The sequence below is a fragment of the Ostrinia furnacalis genome, unplaced genomic scaffold, assembly GCF_004193835.3.
Source record: "Ostrinia furnacalis isolate ACB-3 unplaced genomic scaffold, ASM419383v2 OfSCF7454, whole genome shotgun sequence".
In the NCBI taxonomy this organism is placed as follows: domain Eukaryota; kingdom Metazoa; phylum Arthropoda; class Insecta; order Lepidoptera; family Crambidae; genus Ostrinia; species Ostrinia furnacalis.
This window is the reverse complement of record NW_021137693.1, coordinates 47,811-72,130: the sequence shown is the minus strand read 5'-3', so window position 1 is coordinate 72,130 and position 24,320 is coordinate 47,811. Positions and strand designations below refer to the sequence as shown.

The following is a 24,320-nucleotide window of genomic DNA, read 5'->3' as shown; positions in this document are numbered from 1 at the left end:
GAATAAAACATTTTAATTATAATAAAATTGGATATTGGCATAAGATTAATTATCAATAGTTATTAATTTAACAATAATTTGAGGCAACTCTCAGATTCAAATGCCGGAAATCCGGAATTGCGATTTGAAAGTTTTCCTTTGCACGCAGAACTATCTTTTAGTGATTATAGACTGAAAGTTTCATTTTATTAAATACTATAAAAATTGAAAAATACCTAGTCTTTACAGGGACAAAACGGTTTAAAAATTTTCTGTTTTTTAATCAACGTAGCGGACCGCTAACCCGCTTACGTAAATTTTTTTCGGACCAAAGTTGCAAGTTTATGTCATTTTTGACAATGACATTGACAAATTCAATCAGCTGTTGTGAACAGCGATACAGGTGAAGAAATTACAGTATAATTTTCAAGAAATCATTTTAATTACGCTTTTTAACATAATAAATCCGGCAATATGCAATTTCAAAAGGTAACTCACGTGTTATTTGATCTAGACGGTCTACTTCTAGGTAAGTTTTAATTCAAAATGTAAGCACGAAAGCTACGCACGCGTATTTGTTTGGATTGCGTAATTTTAAATTAATTAAAGTAACATAGTCTACTACTTCCTGTTTCAGATTCTGAAATATTATACACTGAATCTTTCACGAGAGTTTGTGCTAAGTATGGTAAAGAATTCACGTGGGAACTGAAGTCAACCCTATTGGGATTTCAAGGCCATGAGTGCGCAGAAAAAATCACTAAGACTTTGAACCTACCTATAACTAAAGAAGAATTCATGAATGAATGTAGCAAGATCAATGAGGTACTATTTCCTAATGTACAGCTTATGCCAGGTATGCTAGACTCTTGCCTCATTTTATTTACCAATAAAAATACAATATCTTATTTTTGTAAAGTACCTATTCAATTAATATTTCAAACGATGCGATCTCCATTCTTTCCGAAATAATGAAATATTTTTTGGCAAATTTTCTTCTGTACCTTCTTGATAATTACATTCAACATTTTATCTCTTTAAACATAAACCTTATTTTTCTTGCAGGAGCTGAAAAGTTGGTGAAACACCTCCACAAACATGGTGTACCCATCGCATTAGCCACTAGTTCAGGCAAAGAAAGTGTGGAATTAAAGATGCAAAACCATAAAGAAATACTTGGCTTGTTCCACCATCTTACCATGGGGCAATCAGACCCAGAAGTTACCAAAGGAAAGCCAGACCCCATAATTTTCCAAGTCTGTGCTTCTAAATTCCCTGAAAAACCAGTACCTGAAAAGGTAATGTAGTGTCACATATTTGAATTTAGTTTAGATTTTTCAACTACTTACTGCTTACTTTAGATCTTGCTAGTAGGCATACAGAAAAATCCAAAATATTACATGTATGTAAGGCAGTGATTGTGTTTTTTGTACATTCTTCATTTATTGGATTGTAGATTTCTCATAATCATCATCATAATCATTTAGTCATTCATAAACATGGGTATTACTCCTGTAATTTTGTATGCGTCATCCGTGTCACATACAAAATATCAATATCTCAGACAGTTTTTGATCATTTTTAATTTTTCTCTGAAGTCTATAACAGTTTATTATGATCACTTCAGTGCTTGGTGTTTGAGGATGCAGTCAACGGTATCAAGGCAGCAAAGGCAGCAAATATGCAAGTGGTCGTAGTCCCAGACCCTCGGGTGGACCCTGAACAGCTGAAGGATGCCACATTGGTCCTCAAGTCTTTAGAAGAATTCCAGCCAGAGCTGTTTGGTCTACCTTCTTACAGTTCTTAAGGTAATAATTTATTTTTAATATGGAGATAATGTTTTTAGTGCAATAATTATATTTGTACTTAGTACACAGTAATTTTTTTGCATAATGTACTATCGAGGACTCTTCCGCCTGACCACTTTGTAGAAATTTTAGCGTAAGCCCATCGCTCCGGTCACGTGCTCACCCCGTCTCTAATTGGTTACGCATTTTACTATATTTTTACTACGACCAATAAGAGACAATCAGGGCTTAGGTTGCAATACGAAATACCATTGTGCACTTTATTGTCATACGGTTAAGGTTTAAAACGAAATGTTTCTTTTTCTTCAATCTTTCTTAGTTTTAGGCTGAGTTGCACCACCTAACTTTGACCGTAACTATAACGGTAACCGGTGCTTTTTGTATGGAGTTTAACAGATTTTTGACGTTTGTCAAAGTTAAAGTAAGATGGTGCAAATCAGCTTTAGAATTTTAATAATAGAATTTGGTTACAAACAAATAGATAATATGTATTTTTTTAATATTGTATTTTTATACGAGGTCTGTCTGCTTTTTGCTTTGGCGAACTGTCGACATATTCTCTCCTTTGTTTTTTGTGAAGTTTTGTGATCCCTAACCGATTAATTTTGTTTTGTGTTGACCCGTGCTAGTAATTGGACTATTTGATTGCCTTTTTATTGACCTCCGCGCGATTACTGAATCATGGCCTCTCAAAATAATTATTAATTCTTATANTTAATGATACCTATGACAAGAAATAAAGATTTTACATTGGTTTCATTGCATTTGAGCAATTTTATATTTTTTGTTTATTTAGAAAGAGCGAGTCTGCCCACAGAGAGCGAGATAGTGATACTTAGTTTGTGCTTCAAGTAGGTATTCGGAGTGTGGCCTCCATTTTTATCTGTAGCTTCATGGTGCGGAGCGATGATTGTGGAATTGTGGAAGGTTGTTCATGGATGGTGTCTATTGAGTTATGGTTCAAATTTGTATGAAGGCAGGGATGTAAGAAACGATACGTCCACTCGCTATGATTATTTATTTTACACTAGTAAATGTTTGTGAATAGGTACATTTAATATAAGTATCGGACAGATGGAAAATGAATACAATTCATCTAAATTCGAAAAGTGACCAGTAGTATAAAAACGTTTCATGGATTTGCGTTTTATTATCGTAAAACATTCGCTAAAACTCATTTTTTTAACAAATATAAATGCACTTTATGACATAATTTTTAAATTGTCACTATTAATATTTTTTACTGAATAACCTGTAAAAGTTAATTCTATAATTTCTGAAAAATCACCTAAAAGTAACCTTTTCATTAGTGTAACCTAAAAGTAACCTCTGCAGTTCAAAAGTAACCTAAAAGGTTACAAAAGTAACCTTCTGGCAACACTGACTGACAGGCAATCCCCTCTAGATGTAAGTAGACTAGAGATGAGACGTATTTACTAGAACAGATCCACACACTAGGTATTTTACAGTACTAAGTGGCACCTATTCCAATTTTTAAAATACTTGATCCACCTAGTATTTTTTAAATTACACGATTTCCGACCCTACCATCAAAGTAATAGAGGTTATTATTGCATAATCCGTAGTCGTGTATTACGCGCACCGCGTATTTCTCGCTAAGCTTATGTGCGAACGTAGAGATTCACTCCGTCTCTGTCTGACAAACAAATTTGAGCGCAGGCAGGTGTGAGATAGGAATAGGTGTTTGATGTATTACGTAATTTAAACTTTATTTGTACGCTACTTTTTTCTCAGGAAATTGCACAGTTACCTCGGAATGTGCGATAGCAATTTTGTGATCCGAGCGGGCAATCGCTAGTTAAATTTTTACACGAAGCCCCATATAATATTTTGTAGCGATTCTTTATTGGGTTTCAAATTTACTAAAATGCGACGTTGCCAAACGAGCGCTACGGATGCGGGTAAGCTAAGCAATACTCAATCCTAAACGCTTTACATAGAGCTTGGTTTGCTAGGGCAAACATCTACAGTGGTGCGCCGACGCTGCTTAGACCCGAAACATGAATGAACGGGGGCGTAGCTTAATCGAGCGTGTGTGTGAAAACAATTTAGGCCCTTAAGGTGTCAAGGCGTCCGAGTCCCCGATAGTACATTAAATTTTCTATGAATTTTACCATGAGTACTTACAGAAAGTCTTTTATATGTTTTTATATTCATGTTATTATTGTCCACAAAGAAGTCACAAATCCAACTGTAAACTTTGGGGTAGGAACTTGTTAACAATCCTTACCTAACCAGTATTAAACAAATACTAACTTGTTTATACTTAGTTTAGTAATTTTAAAGCACCTGTCGCAAAAAGTTTGTGCATTGAATCACTTGTTACATTTTGTTGAAACCAAAGACTTCTGACTACCACTAGACAAGTTGTTCGGAATTAAACTATCGAGGGACAAAACCGGACATATCACGACATACAAGAGTATTATTTGTATAACTAACTTTATAAACTAATTTACTTGTTTTATCTGTAAATGGGCAATGTACAGCATTTATTCTGTCTAGCAGTACCTAGATGTCTTTGGTTAGTATACATGTATCTACTTCAGAGCTTCCATTTGTGAGCTTTTATAATTATGATGCTTTGTTCTTGTATAATTATGTCATACATTGATTATTGTGATAAAGGAGTACCTGCGAACTTCAAATACTTGAGTTGTACAGTAACTGTATTTAATTTACTTTAATTAATTACCTAGTCAAAGGGCATTTGATGCCTGCTCTCTCTGGAAATAAAATCTACAAAAGAAAATGTCTTGTATTTTACTTAGAAACTATTTATTTCACACAAACTCTCTACAAGCACTTAAAGCCAAAATATGTTTAGATGTTTTGTTAATTTACAATTTTATCGTAATCATTAGTTAGCTAAAACGCTAGAGGTAGATGGCGCCACTTAGTTTGCTTGTTTCTTCAAGTTTTTGCCTTCCAAAAAATCGTAAGCTGCAAAATGCTAATGGCTAAAAGGCGGCAACCCAAAGTCCTCCGGTCGGAATTCCTCCACGGAGCCCAGGACGATGGTGGCTTCGAATGCGCGGGCGCGGTCCAGCCTCGGGTCAGGCACCATAACCACCTGCATGCCCGCCGCCCGTGCTGCCTTCACGCCGTTAAGGGAGTCTTCGAACACGAGACACTGGAACGTTTTAAGATGTCATTAGAACTGGCGGCTAAACTATTACGATTTAGTTCGCGCGTTTAAGGGTTGGAATCATTCAATCGGAATATACCGGGTAAGTTAGTCATATTACTTTGTGTAGTAAGTTAGCCACATTATCCCAGTTTCGTTAAAAAATTGCAGCTATGAATCGACCTGATTATTCAATAAGAATTAATGATATAACCAAACTTCAGGGTGCATATGCCGTTAGTCCGATTATGGACTTAAGTATGTTTTATGGTATAGTTATTCGATGAAACGGCTTTCAATAAAACGTTAGGGAACCCAAGTTTTAGATGTCTATTACGAGTATTGCGACCAATACTACCTTTACGTATTAAGTTATGTATGCTACAAGGGAGCTTTCTTGGTCTACTGTTATAAATAGTGACACTCGGAGGTTCTGGGTTTGATTCTCAGGTAATAACGACACGTGCAGTTTGTAAGATAATATACATACTACCTTTTCTGGTGGTGGATTATCAGGGAATTTCGCTGCGGCTACGAGGAATATGTCAGGGTGTGGCTTCCCTCTCTTGACTAGAGGGTCCGAGGAACCCCACGTTTTATACGTGAGTAAATCGAACAACTCTTGATGCTTGGCCACCTTCAAATCGTAAGTTTCTTTACTGCTGCTAGTAGCTAGCCCGATTGGAATATTGCTATCGTGCAAGTGTCGGATTAGTCTTTCTACCCCTAAAACAAATTTCTTGGTCCTTTAACTACTTACTTTAGTAAAATAAACGTAAGTGATTTCAAGGTCAACAGATATTGGAAATTTTGTCGGCAATGCTTACCAGGCATAACTTTGCAAATAGGAAACAACTTCTCGAATATAATCCTCGTTTCCTTTAGAAACTCCTCGACAGTCATAGGAAGCCCCAGTTCATCTATGATAGAGCCAGCAAACTCTCGACTTTGCTGCCCCATTATTTTACTTTTTAATTCAAATGTGAACGTTTTTCCAAATCTTGAAGCCACTTCTTGGAAACCGATAGTATACAATTCTTCTGTGTCTAAAAAATAAAAATAAAGTATAATAAACGCATAAAGTGGTACTACTTTTAAAGAACTACAAAACCTAATTAAATATAAATTAAATTCATAACTTACTCAGAATTAAACCATCCATGTCAAATAAAAGGTGAGTCACTGGCTTAAAAGACATCTTTATAAATTCTAATTAAGTACGAATTATTATTAAACTGTAATAATTTAAAATTGAATATGGTTACTAGATCTGTAAGTGTTTTGGCATTGCCGCAAGAATCCTAATGACTTCACACAAAGCTACCAATAATAAGACTGATAAGTTACGCCAGTTCCATCCGTTATCTACATCTTTGAGGCATTATCAATAAGTGTATAATTATACACGGTTGTTAACAATAACAGGCTATTTGCGTATAATTAGATAGTTACATATTCGTATTTTAACAAGGTCATTACTTCTATTTATACTTTACTGACACCCTGTATAACAATGCTGTGAAGTAGATATTCTCGTGTTCAGGCAGTCAGGCTTCATTCATGATACAATTTTCTGTGAATAATTATTAATTAATTTGTTTTAATAATTACATACTTCATAAATGAGTTACCATAAGTTCACATCGTGGAGTTTTACCTTATTATTATTCTGTGGTTTTACTTATAAAATACATAGGAACATGATAAATAATTTAAATGACAAAACTGATTAAATGAGTTTTCAAAATTTAGTAAAAAGAAATTACTTCCATGTTTAATATGTAGATTAAATAGGTAGAATAAAAGGTTTATAAAAAACGGTGTGTATTGGAAAAAAGAAGTTCAAGTAATTAATAAAATATTTATTATAAATAACATCTTGTTATTACACAAGCTAACTTATCATTACTAAAATTGAACAAAATTGACATTCAGCTTTTATATTATAGAATTTTATAATGACTTCATTATTACTAAAATATCACATCATACAATGGCATTGTTTTACAAAATGTATGTTTGTAAGTTTGTCATGTTAGACCTGAGCCCCGATTACGGTAACTTTTAACGTCTACAATCCAGACGCGCTTCATCGATTCTGCGATACGATTGGTCAAAACAGCTGACGTACGCTGTTGAACGACCAATCGTATTGCAGAATCGAGAAGCGTGTCTGGATTGGAAACGTTAAAAGTTACCGTAATCGGGGCTCTGTTTTATCTTTGCAAATATGTAAGCACAGTATAAGTACACTGAATAAAAGTACAGACGACGGCATGTCTACGTAAACACTGTGGGTTCTTGTGAAGTTGTAATAGGGGCGAGTTTGCAACAAAAATGGGTAGCCTGATATGCTGTCATGTGTACATTCAATAAATAGCAACTCTAATATCCATTGATGGTCAATGTTGGTACTAGTCTTCAAATGGTGGTAAACCAAATAGTTCTGGCTTAAATTCTTCTAAGCTGTTCAGGACCAATGTAGCTTCTTTTGTGAGCTCCCGGTCCATCCTGGGGTCTGGCACCATCACCACCTGCATGCCGGCAGCTCGAGCAGCTTTAACTCCATTTATGGCATCTTCAAACACCAGGCACTGAAAATAATTTATTTTTTAATTAATATAATATGAATTGGAATCTTTTACAGAATTAATAGAAAGAAGGAAAAATAGATCTCAGCTTATTGCTTAAAAATGAAGTCTAACCAATTGGCATTTAACAGTAAACAAACTACTAATCTTAATTGAGTCCATAATCTTTAAACATTAACTAAAAACATTTTTCATCAATGGCAAATTTGAATTATGTACCTGTCCAGGTTTTGGTTTATCAGGAAATCTGGAAGCAGCAACCAAGAATATATCAGGATACGGCTTTCCCCTCTTCACCTCAGGGTCAGAGGATCCCATAGTTTTATATGGGAACAAAGAAAACAGCTCTTGATGATGTTTATTTACTTTTAACTCGTAACTTTCTTTACTGGAACTTGTTGCTAATCCAATTGGAATGTTGTGACTATTCAAATGTTCAATAAGCCGCTTTGCACCTGTAATATAAACATTATTTTATCCATAACACATGTTGAACCATCATATTGTAAAAGATGATTAAAATAAGTGTTAGACCTTACCAGGAAGAACTTGTGTATCTGGAAATAGTTTTTCAAATTGCTTCTTAGTTTCTTCCATAAATTGTTCAGGAGTTATTGGCAAATCCAACTCGGAGACGATTATTTTAGCGGTCTCGTGAGCTTGGGAGCCCATTAATTTCAATTTAAGAGTAAATGTGTACTCTTTGCCGTAAGGTGTTAATACATTTTTAAAAGCTACTGTATACAAGTCTTCTGTATCTGAAAAAAGATTAAATTACATTTATTAATACTACAAATTACTTACTTTAAAAACTTTTTGAACATTGAACTGTGTTTGAACATACTAAGAATTAAACCATCCATGTCAAATAGCACGTGCGTTACTGGATGGAATTTTGAGGCAGTCATTTTAAACTGGTAAATAAACACTGAAAATAATTACTATTATTTTAGAAACGTAGTTTTATAAAAAAAATGAGATCACAACAAAGTGCAGCAATGCGAAAACACTGGTTGACAAGTGACTGACAAGCAGTGTCAAAAAAATGTCAAGCTCAAGCCTGATTCGTTTTTTTATTATTCCTTTTGCAGGAAAAGACAAAGGGCAAACAGCCAAGCAACAGATTCGCATTAATAAAAAAAATGCTTACGCTTTTTAGCAAGAAACAGCTCTTGCCCTTATATTACCTCTTGCCAGAATGACTTAGTTATGTTGCTTTAACATAGTTTTCAATGTAATTTAAAATATTACAAATAAATGCGTCAAGCAAGATTAGATTGCACCATCGTTGTTTAAGTACTATACTCTATGATCGTTCCTACAAAGTTGCACTATGTTTCAACTTTTTTAATGTAGCTCTAGCATTCACTAGCTCGTCTACCTTGATTTTTTAGAATCCAGCAGAGATGTAAACAAACACTTTCATACACAATTACACCATAATCACTTACGTGTTCATAATATCATACACATTATTTAACAAGCCCATGAAACCAACTTTATTTTCAAGTTTATACAAGTTTGAAATCAATCTTTGAAACAAATTATTTTAGCAAAATACGTGGACGATGAAAATTTGTGAGACTTGTCAAATTGACTTGACGTTTAAAATCATGTGTTATCTCCATATTGTCTATGACTTGTCTCTGACACATCAGTGCCGTAACCTGTGAGTCATAGACAATAATCTGTAAATTTAATCGATATTATTTTAAGTATTCACTTATTCCAATTACTGATTAATTTTAAATAAAAAATATACGATACTTTGTTTAGTTTTCCAATATTCAGTACAACAATATTGGAGATAACGTAAAATTATTTTTCTACTTTTAGTGTTTACTTTTTCGGAGTCAGTTTAATTTTTAGTCGGTTTGATTTAAACGAAATTATTTTACTTTTTTATGCAATTATGCTTACGTATTGTTCCATTGTTTATTTTTAAGAAAACTAACACTAGTAGCAACACTGTCAAACAGAACTTTTTGCAACTATTTGAAGTTTAATAACTTTACGGATATCATTGATTGTTTTATTATCCAGTGTGTTTTTTTATTACATCTGTGCATACAGTTTGTTTCCTGTTCTCGAAAATTTCATAATCAGTTCACATTCGTTGCGACTTTGTTGCATATTTTTAGTATTTTGACGATCACCCGGCGATGATACGCAAATACTACAATATTTCACTTCGCGATTAACGAGAGGTTTTGTCGCATCACTAGTTCACAGACTAAAAATATTTTTATGTCAGTTGGCCATATTTGATGACATTTCTGCTGATTTCTAAAAAATTAGACTTGTATGTTTTGTGGTGTATCGTCCGTCAAACAAAATTAATAATTTTTGTAGAATGTATTCTCCAAAGTCATCTATAATACTCAAAGAAGCGTTAAAATTATTTAAACTCTATGGTCTTGTTTGCATTTTTATTTTTTTTATTTATGTTCTCTTCTTGTCTATGGTATTATTTGTGATTGTTTGATGTGGACGTGTATTTGGTTTTGTAAATGAATTTCGTTAATCATTAATTCCAGGACAACTACATGAATTTTATTCCCTAAATGTTAGACAGTTAAAGATTATCTTGCAATAATGTATGTTTTAGATGTAGCATAGTAAAAACCATTGATTTTTAGCTGTACAATTGTTTACTGGTAAACATGGAAGGTCCAGGAATGAGTTTATTCCAAGGGGCTGCAAGTATACACATAAATAATAGTGCTCAAGACAGACTTGAAGAGCAAGAAGAATTGGAGGACCAGAAGAGACGCAATGAGGAGGTAAACAGGCCAAATAAAAATGAACTAACCTAAAACATAATATAAATAAACAAATAATGAAAACACCAATAACATCAAATAAAATTATGTTTTTCAGTTGAAACACAAACTTGCGAATGCGTTTGACGATCTTTTGGACGATGATGAAGCCAGTTCAGTGAACAGCAGTGGAAATTTCACTTTAGATGCAGGACAACCTAACGGCAGTAAGTGGTGCACATGAGTTTAATGTAACTACAGCATACTTAGCAATTTAGAAGAGTATTGAATATTGTCTAATTGAAGAGGAAAGTAAGACTCGGAAAGGACCACTGTTAACCATGTTTGCCTTTTGAAGCTTAGATTAAAATACACTTATTTAATTTTCTGTTTGCATCAGATCAACATACTAGAACAGGTCTGCCGCCAACATATGTGGAGTCTCTAAACCACTTGAAGGAGCAGGAAACTCCTAAGGCATACCGAGAGACACCCAAAAATCATATGCATCACATAAGGCACCAGGAGGAACCAATGAAACTACCATTCAGTCCCTATGGAGCTGGTGATGGTCAGAATCATTTTTTCCAACAAGACTTTCGAGGTGAAAATTGATGAATCTCTTAATATTTCATTATCAGTAACACTAATTTAGTTTTAACCAACTACCATCGTATTTTGCACTATTTCTATTGAAAACAATACAGTAATGGATATTTTTATCCACAGGTCAATATAATGGTGTAAACAACTTTGATGCTAGGCAGGAATACATGAATAATGAACAGCTAAAAGTAATGTATGAGGTAAGAAAACAAACTGGTTTATCCAAGAATTTATAATAATATTGTCTAACTTTACTCATTATTGCTTCTACATACTGATAAATTTTTAATGTACTTCTTTGATCATACAAATACTAATTTACCTATTACTTGAACACTCCAGATGCGCGTCAAAGAATGTCAACAGCTAGCTTCTCAAATGGAGAAGTTGGACACAGAAGTTGACAGCCTGCGAGCCAGGCTCGCCGCTGCTGTCAATGACAGGGATAAAGCAGAGCTCTCACTGCAGGAGGCTCATCATTTGCTTGGTAAAACCATGTTTTGTCTAAAAGGCTTGCAATAATCTAGGCCTAGTCTCTGTCCAGCTATTATATTAGTTATCAATAACTTTCATCTATTGGACAAAACTATTGTATCAGTCACCTGTAGTCTACATAGTAGTTGTGTTTAGCGTAACTTATTTTAGAATATGTTGAAAGCTAAATTTTGATTTGCAAAGATGAACTTCACTTGAATATAATACCTGACACAATCACTTGAATATAATACCTGACACAAACAGACAATGATGTTGCAGTCTTCATTTGAGATGTCTGTATTACTGTAATTATAATTTTTTATAACTATTTGTAGCTTCAAGCAAGCATAAACTGATAGAGCTAGAGCAGCAGGTGACTGCACTATCTGAGAAGCTAATGGAAAGTGACCAGGAAAAAGACCAGCTGAAGTTAGAACTGAGGTCTGCTAATATGAGTTTGCAGGATGTGCAACAGAGACTGCATACTCTTCAGGTAATGAGAACAACATAACTATAACTATTTTTAGTGAAAAATTGCACCTACATATTTCAATTTCATAAGATACTTATTTAGTACAAAGTTATGCTCAATGTGGAATTGACTGTACTCCAATGTAAATAAATGTTTTATTGTTTTTTAGGTTGCCCACAGCCATGATACCGATGCATTGTTCAGAGAACAACAAGATAGGTAAATTTTGTTGACTGTTACAGTTTGTTTAGTAAATAGAATGGTATCTTGAAAAGTTTCTATCATGATTCTTGTTTAATTTCAGACATAGAGAAGAAGTGGAGAGATTACAAAGTGACCTATTAAAAGCCAAGAACAGACTAGAAGAGAAAGTAAGCACACCTTAAAACAACAGATACATAATCTTTTTGACTCTTTATTCTAAAGATATCCGCTCAAAGTCAAAAGAAAATTTTGAAACTATTATTCCCTTTGTTTTATAGGAAAAAGAAATTAAAGTTCTCGACCGTCGCTGCATGGAGAGGGACAGAGAAAAAGAGGAGATACTGATAGAGAAAGGAGGCACAATAAACCGTTTAGCCAGCGAATTAGAGGCGGCTCAAAGCCGGCTGGTCAGCGGCGAGACCGCGCGGCTCAAGGAAAAGGTCTCGCAGCTCACTGGCGAGAGGAACACTGCTAGGGAACAAGTTAAGGAATTAGGCGTAAGTATAACAACTGTCTACAGCATTTTTGCGCACGGGTTATGCATAGCTTATTTTTATTGCTTTAATACCTAGAAATAAGAATAACAACAAAAAAATGTTCTGAATTTGCTTTTATGTGTAAAAAATAGAAAAATTCATATCAATGAATGTATGAAACATGAACATAGAGATGACTTAATTTGTTGCTAAATATATTTTTTTCTTTCTTTCTTTCTAATTATTAAAACATACCAAACATCCATTTAAGATTCATTCTCACAAGAGAAAATTTAAAATAGAGTCCAAATATTTATTAAAAACTAGCTTTACGCCCGCGGCTTCGCCCGCGTGGAATTTTGTCTATCACAGAAAAACTTTATCGCGCGCGTCCCTGTTTCAAAAACCGGGATAAAAACTATCCTATGTTCTTTCCCGGGACTCAAACTATCTAAGCTCTCTAATTAAGCGGGAAAGCGTAACAGACAGACAGACAGAGTTACTTTCGCATTTATAATATTAGTTGGGATTAGTTGGGATGAAAAGTTCTTATTTCCTGTCATGATCCATAGAAGATTTTTCTCATAAAAATCTAACCTTATCATGCTTTCAGTATACTGGCCTTGGTAACATCGTCTCTCAAATCCCACTATATTTTGATGAAAGCGTGTCCCTTGTTCTTGCGAATAAGCCCCCATAATTGTCTTTAAATATATCCCAATGAGAATGTGACGTGCATCTTTAGAGACATTCTACTATGAAGATGGAAAATTCAAATCGCTATAACTTCTTAAAAAGCAAATATTTTCGATTTGTAATCGCACTTTTTTATATAAATTTGCTTATGTAATCAGAATATAATAAGTAAAATCCATGCGCAAAAAAAAAATTTTTTTTTGTTGACCGGTGTAATCGACGGTGCATTAGATACGCTGGTAATACACCTCCGACGCGAAACAGTGAAACTATTTCAATATCTATCTCTGCATTTACCGCGTCGGCGTCGCCAAGTCCACCACTTGTTGCCGCAGAAATGTATAAATTGAAATCGTTGCGCTGTTGTTTTTGCGGTGGGGGTGTGCTACTTGCTATAGATACTACGGTTTTGATGCAAATAGATCCTACTAGCTGACCCGGCGAACTTTGTTCCGCCTTAATGGCAATAAATAAGCAGACTTTTTTTTTTAATTTCGAACGGGATAAAAAGTATTCTATGTCCTTCTCCTGGCTCTAAACTACCGCCCTGACAATTTTCAGCTAAATCGGTTCAGCCGTTCTTGAGTTATAAGCGAAGTAACTAACACGACTTTCTTTTAAATATATAGATTACAACTTCATGAGATGCCTGAGTTTTAGCTAGATAGTACATACATGTACCTACCGTAAATAATAATAAATTGCTAGAATAAAATGAAATTAATTAATGAAGAAGCGCCACAACAATTTTATCTTATGACTTTCAGTTTAATGTTGATAAGAAATAATGAAAATAAAAATAGTTTTATTACGTCTTTATTATTGGCTATAACTAACTTACTGCTGTTTTTAGTCCAAGTTGGAGGTAACAGCCCATGAACTGGTTCTGTGCCGCAACAAGCTGTCGGCGACACAAAAGGACCACGAGAGCTGGCGCACTACCCTCCACCAGATATTGCAGGAAGCTCTCCCCGACACCACTTATCTAGGTAAATAATATCTAGACCGCACGCATATACTAGCCTTTAACTACTGACGTGGGGGCCTCTCAGGCCNCTTTAGATAATACGTTTTCCTGCATTCTGAATTATAATAACTATATCGAAGATGATGTGGTTCGCGCATTTCATGAAAAGTTACTTCGGTGCACATCATTTAGACCGCGTGAGCTAGAATTATTTCAACACCCTGAACTGATTGAACCTGTACCTAAAAATGAGACGCACCTTCAAGTAATTTATGACGGTGACGTGGGATTAGTGGGGCACTGGAGTTGTATTTATTACATTAATGGAATACTGCGTGTGTACGATAGTCTTGTTGGTGTTCTAGGAAAATCGCAAAAAATATATGTAAAAGCCTTGTTTCCGTATCTATCGGAGTCATGTATTCAGTTTCCAAGTGTTCAGCGACAACCGAATACTATTGATTGTGGTTTGTTTGCCATTGCTTTTGCCACCTCTTTAGCTCGGAATATTTATAAATACATATATAAAATTAATATTCATACATAAAAGTACAAGGCAAAATATCNTTAAACGATGAAACCAAGTGCCATACATGCATTTTGAAGATTCAAATGAAATCTACATTTTAAAAACATGTATGGCTTCCTTCACTGAGCAAAGCAAGTTTATCCAGACTGTGTTTAATTCGCACTATTTGATGTGTGTAATTTTTTTCCCTCTATTTCATATTACGATTACTGATATATCATTAGCTAAAAAGACTATTGAAAATTAAGATTCTAAGTTGATTTGTTGAATTTATGAATATTTTTCATGATAACTTTGTGAATCATGATTTCATGAAATTTTTGCCAAAAATGCTACATGTTTTCTAAATATTGAAATAATACGTACTTATTAACAAATAATTTACATAAAAATCGTTTTATTGTATTTAAATATAACCACTATTAATACTTATTAAACATAAAACCCTAAAAAGATTATATATTTTTAAATATAAGCACACATATGTACGGGCCTCTCAGGCCCCCACGTCAGTGTTTACGTGAAATTAAATCCACCTCAGTAGCTAAAGGCTAGCGCTAAGCAAATGTTCAGTCAGTTACCACATTTATTCAAATCCTATTAAAAATATTGAGGAATAATATGTTTGGTGTTAGTACTAGAGACTTTTAACTTCATTGGCGTAGCTAAGAGCGAGCCAAATGTATGCTGCGTAGTCGCTTCGCTCTCATAAACGATTCGCACGTGTGCTGACCTCGGAATATTTGTACTTTACGTTTTATTTTTAAATTATCAGGTGAACCACCTTCGCCCGGCAAATTGACGACGCTCAAAGAGGTGCTGAATCGGTACAAACAACAAATGCAAAAGATGTCCACGTTGCAAGAAGAACTGTCTAAGCGGTAAGGCATAGAAAACACTTCACGCCATATTTTTAACCTTACACCCTTGTCTTAAGATCCAAAAATTAAGTTATAACTTGCTAGACCGTCAAAAGGTTAATTCTAATTATGCTATTTTAGGGACAAAAAGCTCGAGCAGCATCGCAAACAAGAATCGGAATTACGTAGCAAAATAGAAGAACAAAAAGGCATAGAGATGCAACTCAACTCCAAACTGGCGGTTCTACAAAATAAGCTCGAACTACTCGGGAGTAGCTCTGACAGCGAGCTACTGGAGAGCTATAAGCAACAGAATGAAAGACTTCAAATGGAGCTGGATGAAGTGAGGAGTGAACATAAGAACGTAAGTCACATTTACCACAACGAAAAATGAACCCTCATTATGTTTTAGTCTAATCACGAAATGGAAGTTTTGACTTAGTGAATAGAGATGGTATGAATGAATCGAGAAAACAAATCAGTAAATTCCTTCACTCTTATTGTTGCTAATCCTATCCTAACTCCTTTTATTTCTCTACTTACAGTTGGACCTAAAGTACACAGAGTTAGAAATGGAATACGACAAATTAAAGTCAGAGAAAGGCAGCCGCGCGTCCATAGTACAGGAAGCGAATGCGGATCTGCTGCGAGAACTAGAGCGATACAGCGCCCAGCTCAAAGACACGCTCAAGGAAAACATCGAGCTCAAGACACTCTACTTACAGGTAAAGGTCTTACACTGTTATGTGGTGTGCTGAAAATGTGCTACAAGGGTATTTATTTACAGTTTTAATTTAATATTGGGGCAAAACAAGAAATGTCACAAAAACAAAAAGTTACGTAATGAACATTTAATTTTTTTAAAGTTTAAAATATTCTTATGTGTCACTTAAAATTATAAACTACTAATATGAATACATATGACTATTACTTGTTTTTACGCTTTTTGTATAATTTCAAATAAAAATACGCGGGAAATCGAAAATATTGCCATCAAAAATATACTTTTGAATTTTAGGGACATTCCTTGTTTTACCCCTGTACCCTTCATTTACGCTAACTAAGCAGCAACTTATATTTCTTGCAAGCTGTAAGTGATAGTGCAATTAGCTTAATATTTTGCGTATTTTTTAACATATTGTGTATTGTTGTGCCTATCTTTGGTGTACCTAATAAATAAATAAATAAATATTTTTAATGGGTGTAAAAGTATGCAATGAGCTATCCGGCTCGAAGGTCCACAAAATTAAGTGTTTTGAACCTAGGGGAATTTTTATTTGTCTGGCCTAGGAACATGCAGGGAAACAGTTTTGGGGCTTACTTAGCCACAGGACATACTGAACTTAGGCCTCCCCAAGACTGACACATAGTGGCAAAGAAAAGATTGGCTGTACGATAGGTCAATTATAATATTGTATAGAAATACATTATCACAAAAATGCGTATTATCTTTCAGGCATGCAGTTCACGAGAAGCGGCAACTAGAGAATTAAAAGACATACAAACTAAAATACAAAAGGAGAAAGAGTCATTCAAGAATCAAGAGAGAGAATATGTCGAGCGGATAGAGAAAGAGAAACAGCAAGTTGAGAAATTATCTTCTGACCTCACAAGCACTAGAGAAGACTTGGAAAGAGCTAATAAGAGGATATCTGAACTGCAGAAAGACTTTACTGACAAGCAAAAAGAATTCACGGACAAACTGAACAAGTATTTAGAAGGTAAATGTACTTTTGTGACAGTTAATTTATGGTTATTTACATTTTTTTTTGCTATTATTTTAATTGAAATTTACCATCAGATGAAAAACATGCGATGAGGAAAGACATGGAGCCGTGCACACAATGCGAAAAACACATAAAGCGTATTCGATACTTGGATGACCAGCTCAGCAAATGCAGTGTTAAATTGGGTAAGCATACATACAAGTAACATCCAAAGTCTCAGCAGCTGACGCAATGCCTGTCTTATGTTTCATCATTTAAATATCGAAGCTTCTATCTGTGCCTTAAAACTGATTCGCCCCCTGTTCTAGAATATCCCACAAAATATATGTGATTTAGATCTGATTTAATATTTCCCTGCCTGATACAAATACACTACATAACTTTATACAACAATTCAACAGCATCCCAAGAGAGCAACGAAGAGCTAATGCAAGAGCTAAAAGGCAAGGCGGAGTTCTTCCAGCAGTACATAATGGAGCGGTTCCGCAAACTTCGCGAGCAACGTAGCGTGGGCACTAGTACTCATGAGCTGCAGGCTCCGCAGCAGCTGGGGCCGGCTGAGGAGGATAGGACCCCGGACGGCGATGACGACATCGCTGCTAAGGTCAGTCAGTACGCTACAAATGTACACTACACTACATGTATAGACTGTGCAACTATTTACTCTACGCTACATATTTAAACTACACATTATATTACGCTACAGATATACAATACGCTACACGTATACACTACGCAACTATTTACTCTACAGTGTAGAATCTACACCACACGTTACCACTACGCTACACTTTTTCACCACACTGTACATTTGTACCACGCTAATACATTTGCATTACGCTACACATTTGCATTACGCTACATATTTACACTACTGCACACATTATATTACGCTACACATTTGTACTACGCTACATGTTTATCTGCTATACATTTGAACTACGCAACATTTTAATTTGAGCTGATCTTCAGGTTAGCTGTAGGTTATGATGATTATGAGTGTTAAATAGATAACCTATTTCTTTTAAATCAGTTATGAATATGGCTTATTTTAATTTCATTTTTTGGCCTTTACAGACTGCTCTGATGATGAAGGAAAAAGCAATAAGAGATCAAATAGCCGAGAAGTTTACCTTAGAAATGAAAACAATGGAAATGAACTGCGCTCGGCGGATAAAAGAAATGGAGAACGATCATCTCGGGGCCATCACCAAGCTAAAGGAACTTCTAGAAAGAAAAGCGCAAGAAGTTGAAACACTCAAAGAGTTTATACTTTCCGAAAGAGGAAAAGTGACGCAAATATTGGAGGCGAAAGAGAACGAAATATCCGTGCTTATAAAGGAACACAATGAGTTGCAAGCTGAGTGTCAAAAAGCGAACGACAATGTCGTCGAGTGGCGCTTGAAAGCTGAGAGGTACAAAGAGAGAATATCCCGCCTTGGATCCCTCGAAGACGTGTTGAAACATGAACGGGAAGAGTGGAAGCAACGTAACTCTTCGTGCGCTAAAGAATGCCAAGCAGTGAAGACGAAATTAGCCGAGTTGCAGTCGAAAAACGCTCAGCTCGAGCGAAAATATGAAAAGATGCAAGCTGAACATATTACTCTGCAAGATAAATATAAGAATGTTAAGAAAACTGTTTTTACTTATAAGGTAAGTTATAAGGTTATTTGTGACAAATGTTTGCATTTATGGGCTTAGATTTTGATTTGTAATCACTGGCACTATCAAATTACTCTTACTGTGCTATATTCTGGAAGTTTTAGGGCGCCAATTTGCGCTATGCTACTTTAAGAGCGTTTACGCCGTTTGGCGCAAAAACAGTACTTTTTCAACTCGTTACAATCATTAACCAGTAATACTACAAATATGTTATAGGCATAAATAGTTAGGCAATTTCGTCGTCTAAATAGTTAATTGAGAAAATATTGCGATTAGTTTAGCATTTAAGAATTCTATCAAGATAAGTCCACACAGGTTTTGTAAATTTGCACTTTAGCGTCAGTTTACAAGCTGAAATTTTTNTTTTTTTTGTGCTGAACATAGGCTGTATAAAATATTCTCAAAATAGTAAAAAAACTTTGATAATTTACTATTTGATAAAGAATTTACGTATTTATTATTGATTAGGACTAATGTATACCATTATTTATAATTATGGAGTCGATGTTGGAAGATTTGAAGATTTTATAGTTTCCTTGAGCTGTCACTTGACAGACTGGCACACTTTTACTATGGTGGATCAAAGTATTTTGGTTTGACTATAGAGCGTGAGAACACGCACACAGTCATAATAATTTTAGTGTGAATAAAACTAGCATCGAAATTACCTAAACTTGACATGCCACGCTAGACGTAAACGCTCTTAAATCTTCCCATCATATTAACTCGTTAATTTTCAGCACCCGAAAAGAATAGTCACTAATCGATATTTTGCCTTTTGTCTATGGAAGCTGATTGTTTCTCATGTCTTAAAAAAATCTTTAATTTTTTTTTCTCAGGATTACATGGCGAAAAAGGACGCACACGTAAGCAACGAAATGAACAGGATACAGGACGAGTACAGGAAGATTTTCGTAAAGCTGCAGACTCAGATCAACTACCACGTCAACTGCCGCATCCAGGAAGAGCGCAGCAAGGGCAAGCCGGCGCAGGCGCAGCAGTACCAGCCGTGCGACGTGAGTATATGACGTAAACTTTATTTAGTTGTAATAGGTGCTATTTTTCAACGATATAATAAGGCTGAGTTGCACCATCTTACTTTGACTTTAACAAACGTCAAAAATCTGCCAAACTCCATATAAAAAGGCCGGATTTTGTTATAGTTTCTGTTAAAGTATGTTGGTGCAACTCAGCCTTATAATTTGTACTGTCGACTGTGCTATCCGGTTCATTCACCCTTCCATTTCATAAACAAAAACATGTTCAATTTAAAAACAAAATTAACTTTCCTGTTGTTAGGCATGTTCTCCCATATAAACCAACTGCAAAATTAAACTTGGTGGGGGATAACACTGATGTACAACCCTATTGAGCTAACTGCACACCTCCCCGCATTCGCCCCATCAAGCGAACGTCGATGTGACGTCACGGCTGCCATACCTGACAGTTTAAACTCGAGCTGGTTCTAGCTGTTTAACAACTTTTAGTTCAATTATTTGTGTTGCGAAACTTTTCTGCTTGCGTTTTTAAATTATATTGCTAGCTTTTCCGTTTTCTTATATTCACTAAAAAGTGATGCAGGTGATGGTAAGTTTCAAAAAATTATTAATCCCAATTTTTTTCCCAGCACAGTTAGTTTACTAATGAATGGTTGATGATTAGATAGGATTTTAGTTTGTACAATAAATGATAAAAAGAAAATCATTTTTTTAATTTCAGTATTCCGAAAAGCTGAAAAAGTTGAACGAAGACTTCGCTCGTCTCGCGCAATCGCGTTTCACGACGGACGCTCCAGATGTGAATCAGTGACCATTTGCCATAAAAACAGTACCAATCGATCTCCGTCCCTATACCCTTGGACAATAAGTTTATATTGTAGGGACCTTCTGCTCTTTTGCGGCTAAAGCAAATTACCCAATAGTAATTTACTATGTACTTACATTAGCATTAATTTCATCTCGAATATCGTGTCCAGAATTTTATTATCGGTGCATTTCTCGCGATAACAGGAAATCTGCTCAAATGTACGCTGCCCCTTTTATTAAAGATAAAGACTGTATATAACTTTTAATGAATCGCTATTGTCCCATTTACTGAATTTAAACCCAGTTCAATAATTTTAATGTGGTTTCATACTTGAGCCTGTATGGTTTTGACTGATTGTAAAACATATTTCCTAGTGATCATTCCATAGATCAAACCTTGAATATATCTGTGATAATTTAGTACATGGTGTAAATAGTTTATGAATTTAGATACAGTATTATTAGCAAAGAAGTGCAAAAGACTAATGTCTGAAGTGTCTTATAATTTTACATTCCTTTTGATTCCATTAGTATCCTTGTCTACGCGATGACGTCACTGTACATTATTTAGAAATAATACGTTATTGCTCAAACAAACAATAAATTGTTAACTGTTTCGTTTCTTATCAATTTAAACATTTATTTCATTAGCTTATTGATGTAATTAAGTAGACGATTGTGTCGGTTATTATGTTTGTGAAACAAATATAAATAAAACTATTATTTTAAATATTAAAATAGTTTTTTATTTCTTAATATAGTATTTCGACGGCACAAATGGCATTTTTGCAACTACACAGGCGTTGTCCTTTCCTCTTACGTTTACTAACAATTCTGTACCGTTTTTCTTGAGTGTTTCTACGACATAACCCATGGCAACGTTGCCACCAAGAGAAGGGCTCGGGCAGCCACTCGTCACTTTGCCTATCACCTCAGAGGTTTTTGGATTTTTGAGTAACGCATCTTTTCTTGCAGGAGCACCAGATTCCATTCTAATACCAATCCTCCTTTTGTTTACGCCTTCCTTTATTTGTTGAAGTATGATGTCCGCTCCAGGGAAGTTGGCCTCGGTCCTCCTTCTCTTGGCAATTAGCCAGGTCAAGCTGGCCTCCACAGGAGTCACTGCTTCATCAATGTCGTTACCGTACAGGCACAACCCCGCCTCGAGGCGAAGCGAGTCTCGCGCACCCAAACCAGCTAGTTTGACGTCGTTGCATTTCAGCAACGACTCTGTCACAACTTCAGCTTTATCTGCTGGTATAGATATTTCCACCCCGTCTTCTCCGGTGTATCCACACCGAGTGACCCGGCACTCTACTCCTGCTACTGAACCAACAGTAGAGGTCATAAAAGTAAGATTGTTTAGCGAAAATTTCGTAAGAGTTTGCACAGCTGCTGCCGCTTTGGGACCTTGAACAGCTATAAGTGCTCTTTCACCGACATCCCAAAATTCAACATTGACATCTTTGCCCTTTCGACTGAACACTTCCGATGTTTGTTTCATGTGATTTTTATCAACTTCCAACCTTCCCGCGTTAGAAACAATGTAAAGTGTTTCGTCATTTACTTTTGTGACTATCAAATCGTCTATTATTCCACCGTTGGGGTTTAAAAATACGGTGAGAGAACTCGTGCCAGGTGCCATACCTTTTAGGTCTACAGGCGTAATCGATTCGAACCATTCGATGCAATCCTTACCTCGAACGTTTGTCTGCAGCATGTGAGAGACGTCAAATATCGAGGCACTTTTCCGAGTATACAAGTGCGAAGCAGATACACTCATATCCGAATACTGGACGGGTAACATGAAACCGGCGAAATCTACTAACTTTCCGCCATATTTATTATGCAAATCGTACAAGGGTGTTTTTATCGCTGGTTTACCGCTATCACTGTATGAACGTAACAAGTTAATCCGTTTTGACTGTATGAAAGAAGAAAATATAACGCGATTCAGGTTTTTTGTAGTCATTTTCACTGATTGATGTGTTACGTGATGTAACATAACAGCAACTGAACAACTTTGTTTGGGTCTCCTAGGAGTTATCAGTCTGTCATAAGACGGGTCAGAGGGTCAGGCGAAAATAGTAGCGATAACGGCGATAGCCTAATGATAATTAGTGTACAAACATTAAAGAAAACAAAATATAATAAACAGTCTTCTTTTGAGAAATATTTTTCTCATATTAAGTTTCAATAATAGAAGTTGACTGTACTTTGCACAAAACATTATAGGCTTCTATTATTTATTAGAAGTTAATAGTTATGTATTTATTTATTTTATTTTATTTTAATTACACAGGTTTATACCTTATTACGTAATTAAATAGTTAGGTAACAACAAACAATAAAAACATCTTAAAGACTAAAGAGAACACTGCTCACAAAAGTAATAAATAAATATAATAAATAAATGAAAACAAGTTAGCTATACAAAATATTTAATAATTAACAACTATCTTTATTTCTTATTAATGACATATAATCTTCATGTGTCAGTAATTCATTCTTTGTGGATTCCGAAACCTTAATACTGGACAAGATAATGGCGATGAATCCATCAGAGTCGGGCATTTCTCTCAGCAACTCGGGCTGCTCAACTAAACTTTCATTTATTTCAATCAATGTGCCTTTAACACAAGATGGTACTTTGAAAGATGTTTCATCGTCAAATACTTCACAAATTGTTGAATTCTTTTCCAAATACTGTCCTCCTTTCTTGCCTTTGCCTTTCACAGAGTTTTGAAGTCTATCCACTGCGCCTATACTAAAGTTAATCCTGTATTTCTTACTACTCTTGAAAAAGAAGTGGCTTGGTGCCAAGCTTAGTAGCATGATTCTGTTAGAATGAAACATTAACATCAAATCATTGTTCTGTATTCCACCATAATTTTTGATGTATCTCTTACTGAAGTATCGGTCGGTAAAAGATTTGGTTGTAGACAAATCTGGTATAGAATCAAGTATTTGGAAATCCATTATTTGTTCTATTACTTCTGTTATCTATTGCGCCTGTTTGGCCTGCTCCTGTGCTAGTATTCGCGCGCGAATTTCTGCGTGTCGTCGCCGCGAGGCCTCGGCGTTCTCTTTCTGGCGCTGAAGTCGTTCTCCTTTCAAGCACTTTCTCATATGCCGGTCATAGTCGTTGCAGTAGCCCATGAACTTTCTGAAGGGATGCTGAAATTTTATGAAAACATTTAAGTAACTTTGTAATTAACATTTTGAGGTTATAAAAGCTACTACATTAAGATTTCACGAAAAAATCAGCGAAACTAAAAGATATTTGTACATTAATTCATTAAAGAGCCTTTTTTATAAAACAAACGTGATAAGAACACGATAATGTTATGCAACTTCTTACAAACCTCTGCATGACAATCTTGAAGAATTTTAATTAGAACATTGCATTCTTCTGTGTGTAAATGCGGTGCTAGGTCTGTGTGCATAACTTAGTCGTTATTTATTGAGCTAATACAATAAAAATTACAAATAAATAAATGCGTGCAAATTAACAGCCTATCAGAAATTATCTGTCAGTCACAAATGTCAAA

General features: G+C 35.2%; 6 protein-coding genes across 8 annotated transcripts; 2 read left to right on the top strand and 4 right to left on the bottom strand.

Annotated features, from left to right (window-relative positions):
- The first annotated feature begins 364 nt into the window (after nucleotides 1-364).
- LOC114364639 (pseudouridine-5'-phosphatase-like) lies at nucleotides 365-4,544 on the top strand. 2 transcript variants are annotated; one of them, XR_003656863.1, is made up of 6 exons: nucleotides 369-508; nucleotides 617-835; nucleotides 1,045-1,277; nucleotides 1,607-1,873; nucleotides 3,779-3,780; nucleotides 3,897-4,544. XR_003656863.1 is itself a non-coding variant. In XM_028320864.1 (4 exons), the coding sequence occupies exons 1-4, from the start codon at nucleotides 454-456 to the stop codon at nucleotides 1,784-1,786; spliced, it is 687 nt and encodes a 228-aa protein (XP_028176665.1). In that variant the 5' UTR covers nucleotides 365-453; the 3' UTR covers nucleotides 1,787-1,866. The 2 variants fall into 2 exon arrangements, 1 of the variants encoding a protein (XP_028176665.1); XM_028320864.1 differs by lacking the exons at nucleotides 3,779-3,780; nucleotides 3,897-4,544 and having other exon boundaries at nucleotides 365-508; nucleotides 1,607-1,866.
- On the bottom strand, nucleotides 4,422-6,258 carry LOC114364640 (probable pseudouridine-5'-phosphatase). The gene is made up of 4 exons (XM_028320865.1): nucleotides 6,079-6,258; nucleotides 5,763-5,981; nucleotides 5,429-5,661; nucleotides 4,422-4,941 (listed from the first exon to the last, which is right to left on the bottom strand). Exons 1-4 carry the CDS (start codon nucleotides 6,131-6,133, stop codon nucleotides 4,762-4,764), a joined length of 687 nt encoding a protein of 228 aa, XP_028176666.1. The 5' UTR covers nucleotides 6,134-6,258; the 3' UTR covers nucleotides 4,422-4,761.
- A 910-nt stretch (nucleotides 6,259-7,168) lies between these two features.
- On the bottom strand, nucleotides 7,169-8,545 carry LOC114364611 (pseudouridine-5'-phosphatase). The gene is made up of 4 exons (XM_028320828.1): nucleotides 8,371-8,545; nucleotides 8,066-8,284; nucleotides 7,746-7,981; nucleotides 7,169-7,529 (listed from the first exon to the last, which is right to left on the bottom strand). The coding sequence occupies exons 1-4, from the start codon at nucleotides 8,432-8,434 to the stop codon at nucleotides 7,350-7,352; spliced, it is 699 nt and encodes a 232-aa protein (XP_028176629.1). The 5' UTR covers nucleotides 8,435-8,545; the 3' UTR covers nucleotides 7,169-7,349.
- A 1,453-nt stretch (nucleotides 8,546-9,998) lies between these two features.
- Nucleotides 9,999-21,355, top strand: asl (chromosome segregation ATPase asterless). Its single transcript, XM_028320818.1, has 19 exons — nucleotides 9,999-10,309; nucleotides 10,407-10,515; nucleotides 10,689-10,892; nucleotides 11,018-11,094; nucleotides 11,237-11,381; nucleotides 11,707-11,864; nucleotides 12,013-12,062; nucleotides 12,148-12,214; nucleotides 12,326-12,544; nucleotides 14,073-14,208; nucleotides 15,491-15,596; nucleotides 15,717-15,939; nucleotides 16,121-16,300; nucleotides 17,032-17,296; nucleotides 17,377-17,487; nucleotides 17,704-17,906; nucleotides 18,380-18,955; nucleotides 19,804-19,980; nucleotides 20,684-21,355. Exons 1-19 carry the CDS (start codon nucleotides 10,190-10,192, stop codon nucleotides 20,771-20,773), a joined length of 3,216 nt encoding a protein of 1,071 aa, XP_028176619.1. The 5' UTR covers nucleotides 9,999-10,189; the 3' UTR covers nucleotides 20,774-21,355.
- Nucleotides 21,114-22,926, bottom strand: LOC114364606 (aminomethyltransferase, mitochondrial). Its single transcript, XM_028320819.1, has one exon. It carries the CDS (start codon nucleotides 22,772-22,774, stop codon nucleotides 21,515-21,517), a length of 1,260 nt encoding a protein of 419 aa, XP_028176620.1. The 5' UTR covers nucleotides 22,775-22,926; the 3' UTR covers nucleotides 21,114-21,514.
- Nucleotides 22,927-23,193: 267 nt separating this feature from the next.
- LOC114364642 (COX assembly mitochondrial protein 2 homolog) lies at nucleotides 23,194-24,320 on the bottom strand. 2 transcript variants are annotated; one of them, XM_028320867.1, is made up of 2 exons: nucleotides 24,135-24,301; nucleotides 23,194-23,946 (listed from the first exon to the last, which is right to left on the bottom strand). In XM_028320867.1, the coding sequence occupies exon 2, from the start codon at nucleotides 23,746-23,748 to the stop codon at nucleotides 23,218-23,220; it is 531 nt and encodes a 176-aa protein (XP_028176668.1). In that variant the 5' UTR covers nucleotides 23,749-23,946; nucleotides 24,135-24,301; the 3' UTR covers nucleotides 23,194-23,217. The 2 variants fall into 2 exon arrangements, with proteins under 2 accessions (XP_028176668.1, XP_028176669.1); XM_028320868.1 differs by having other exon boundaries at nucleotides 23,406-23,946; nucleotides 24,135-24,320.

Coding starts and splice junctions, on each gene's coding strand:
- LOC114364639 (XM_028320864.1), top strand. CDS start 454: ATGCAATTTCAAAAGGTAACTCACGTGTTATTTGATCTAGACGGTCTA. Junction 509..616: donor TCTAGACGGTCTACTTCTAG/GTAAGTTTTAAT, acceptor TTCCTGTTTCAG/ATTCTGAAATATTATACACT. Junction 836..1,044: donor TAATGTACAGCTTATGCCAG/GTATGCTAGACT, acceptor TTTTTCTTGCAG/GAGCTGAAAAGTTGGTGAAA.
- LOC114364640 (XM_028320865.1), bottom strand. CDS start 6,133: ATGTCTTTTAAGCCAGTGACTCACCTTTTATTTGACATGGATGGTTTA. Junction 5,662..5,762: donor TATTTGCAAAGTTATGCCTG/GTAAGCATTGCC, acceptor AATTTGTTTTAG/GGGTAGAAAGACTAATCCGA. Junction 4,942..5,428: donor ATAATCCACCACCAGAAAAG/GTAGTATGTATA, acceptor AAAACGTTCCAG/TGTCTCGTGTTCGAAGACTC.
- LOC114364611 (XM_028320828.1), bottom strand. CDS start 8,434: ATGACTGCCTCAAAATTCCATCCAGTAACGCACGTGCTATTTGACATG. Junction 7,982..8,065: donor AGATACACAAGTTCTTCCTG/GTAAGGTCTAAC, acceptor TTTATATTACAG/GTGCAAAGCGGCTTATTGAA. Junction 7,530..7,745: donor ATAAACCAAAACCTGGACAG/GTACATAATTCA, acceptor AATTATTTTCAG/TGCCTGGTGTTTGAAGATGC.
- asl (XM_028320818.1), top strand. CDS start 10,190: ATGGAAGGTCCAGGAATGAGTTTATTCCAAGGGGCTGCAAGTATACAC. Junction 11,095..11,236: donor AGCTAAAAGTAATGTATGAG/GTAAGAAAACAA, acceptor TGAACACTCCAG/ATGCGCGTCAAAGAATGTCA. Junction 12,545..14,072: donor AACAAGTTAAGGAATTAGGC/GTAAGTATAACA, acceptor TGCTGTTTTTAG/TCCAAGTTGGAGGTAACAGC.
- LOC114364606 (XM_028320819.1), bottom strand. CDS start 22,774: ATGTTACATCACGTAACACATCAATCAGTGAAAATGACTACAAAAAAC.
- LOC114364642 (XM_028320867.1), bottom strand. CDS start 23,748: ATGGATTTCCAAATACTTGATTCTATACCAGATTTGTCTACAACCAAA.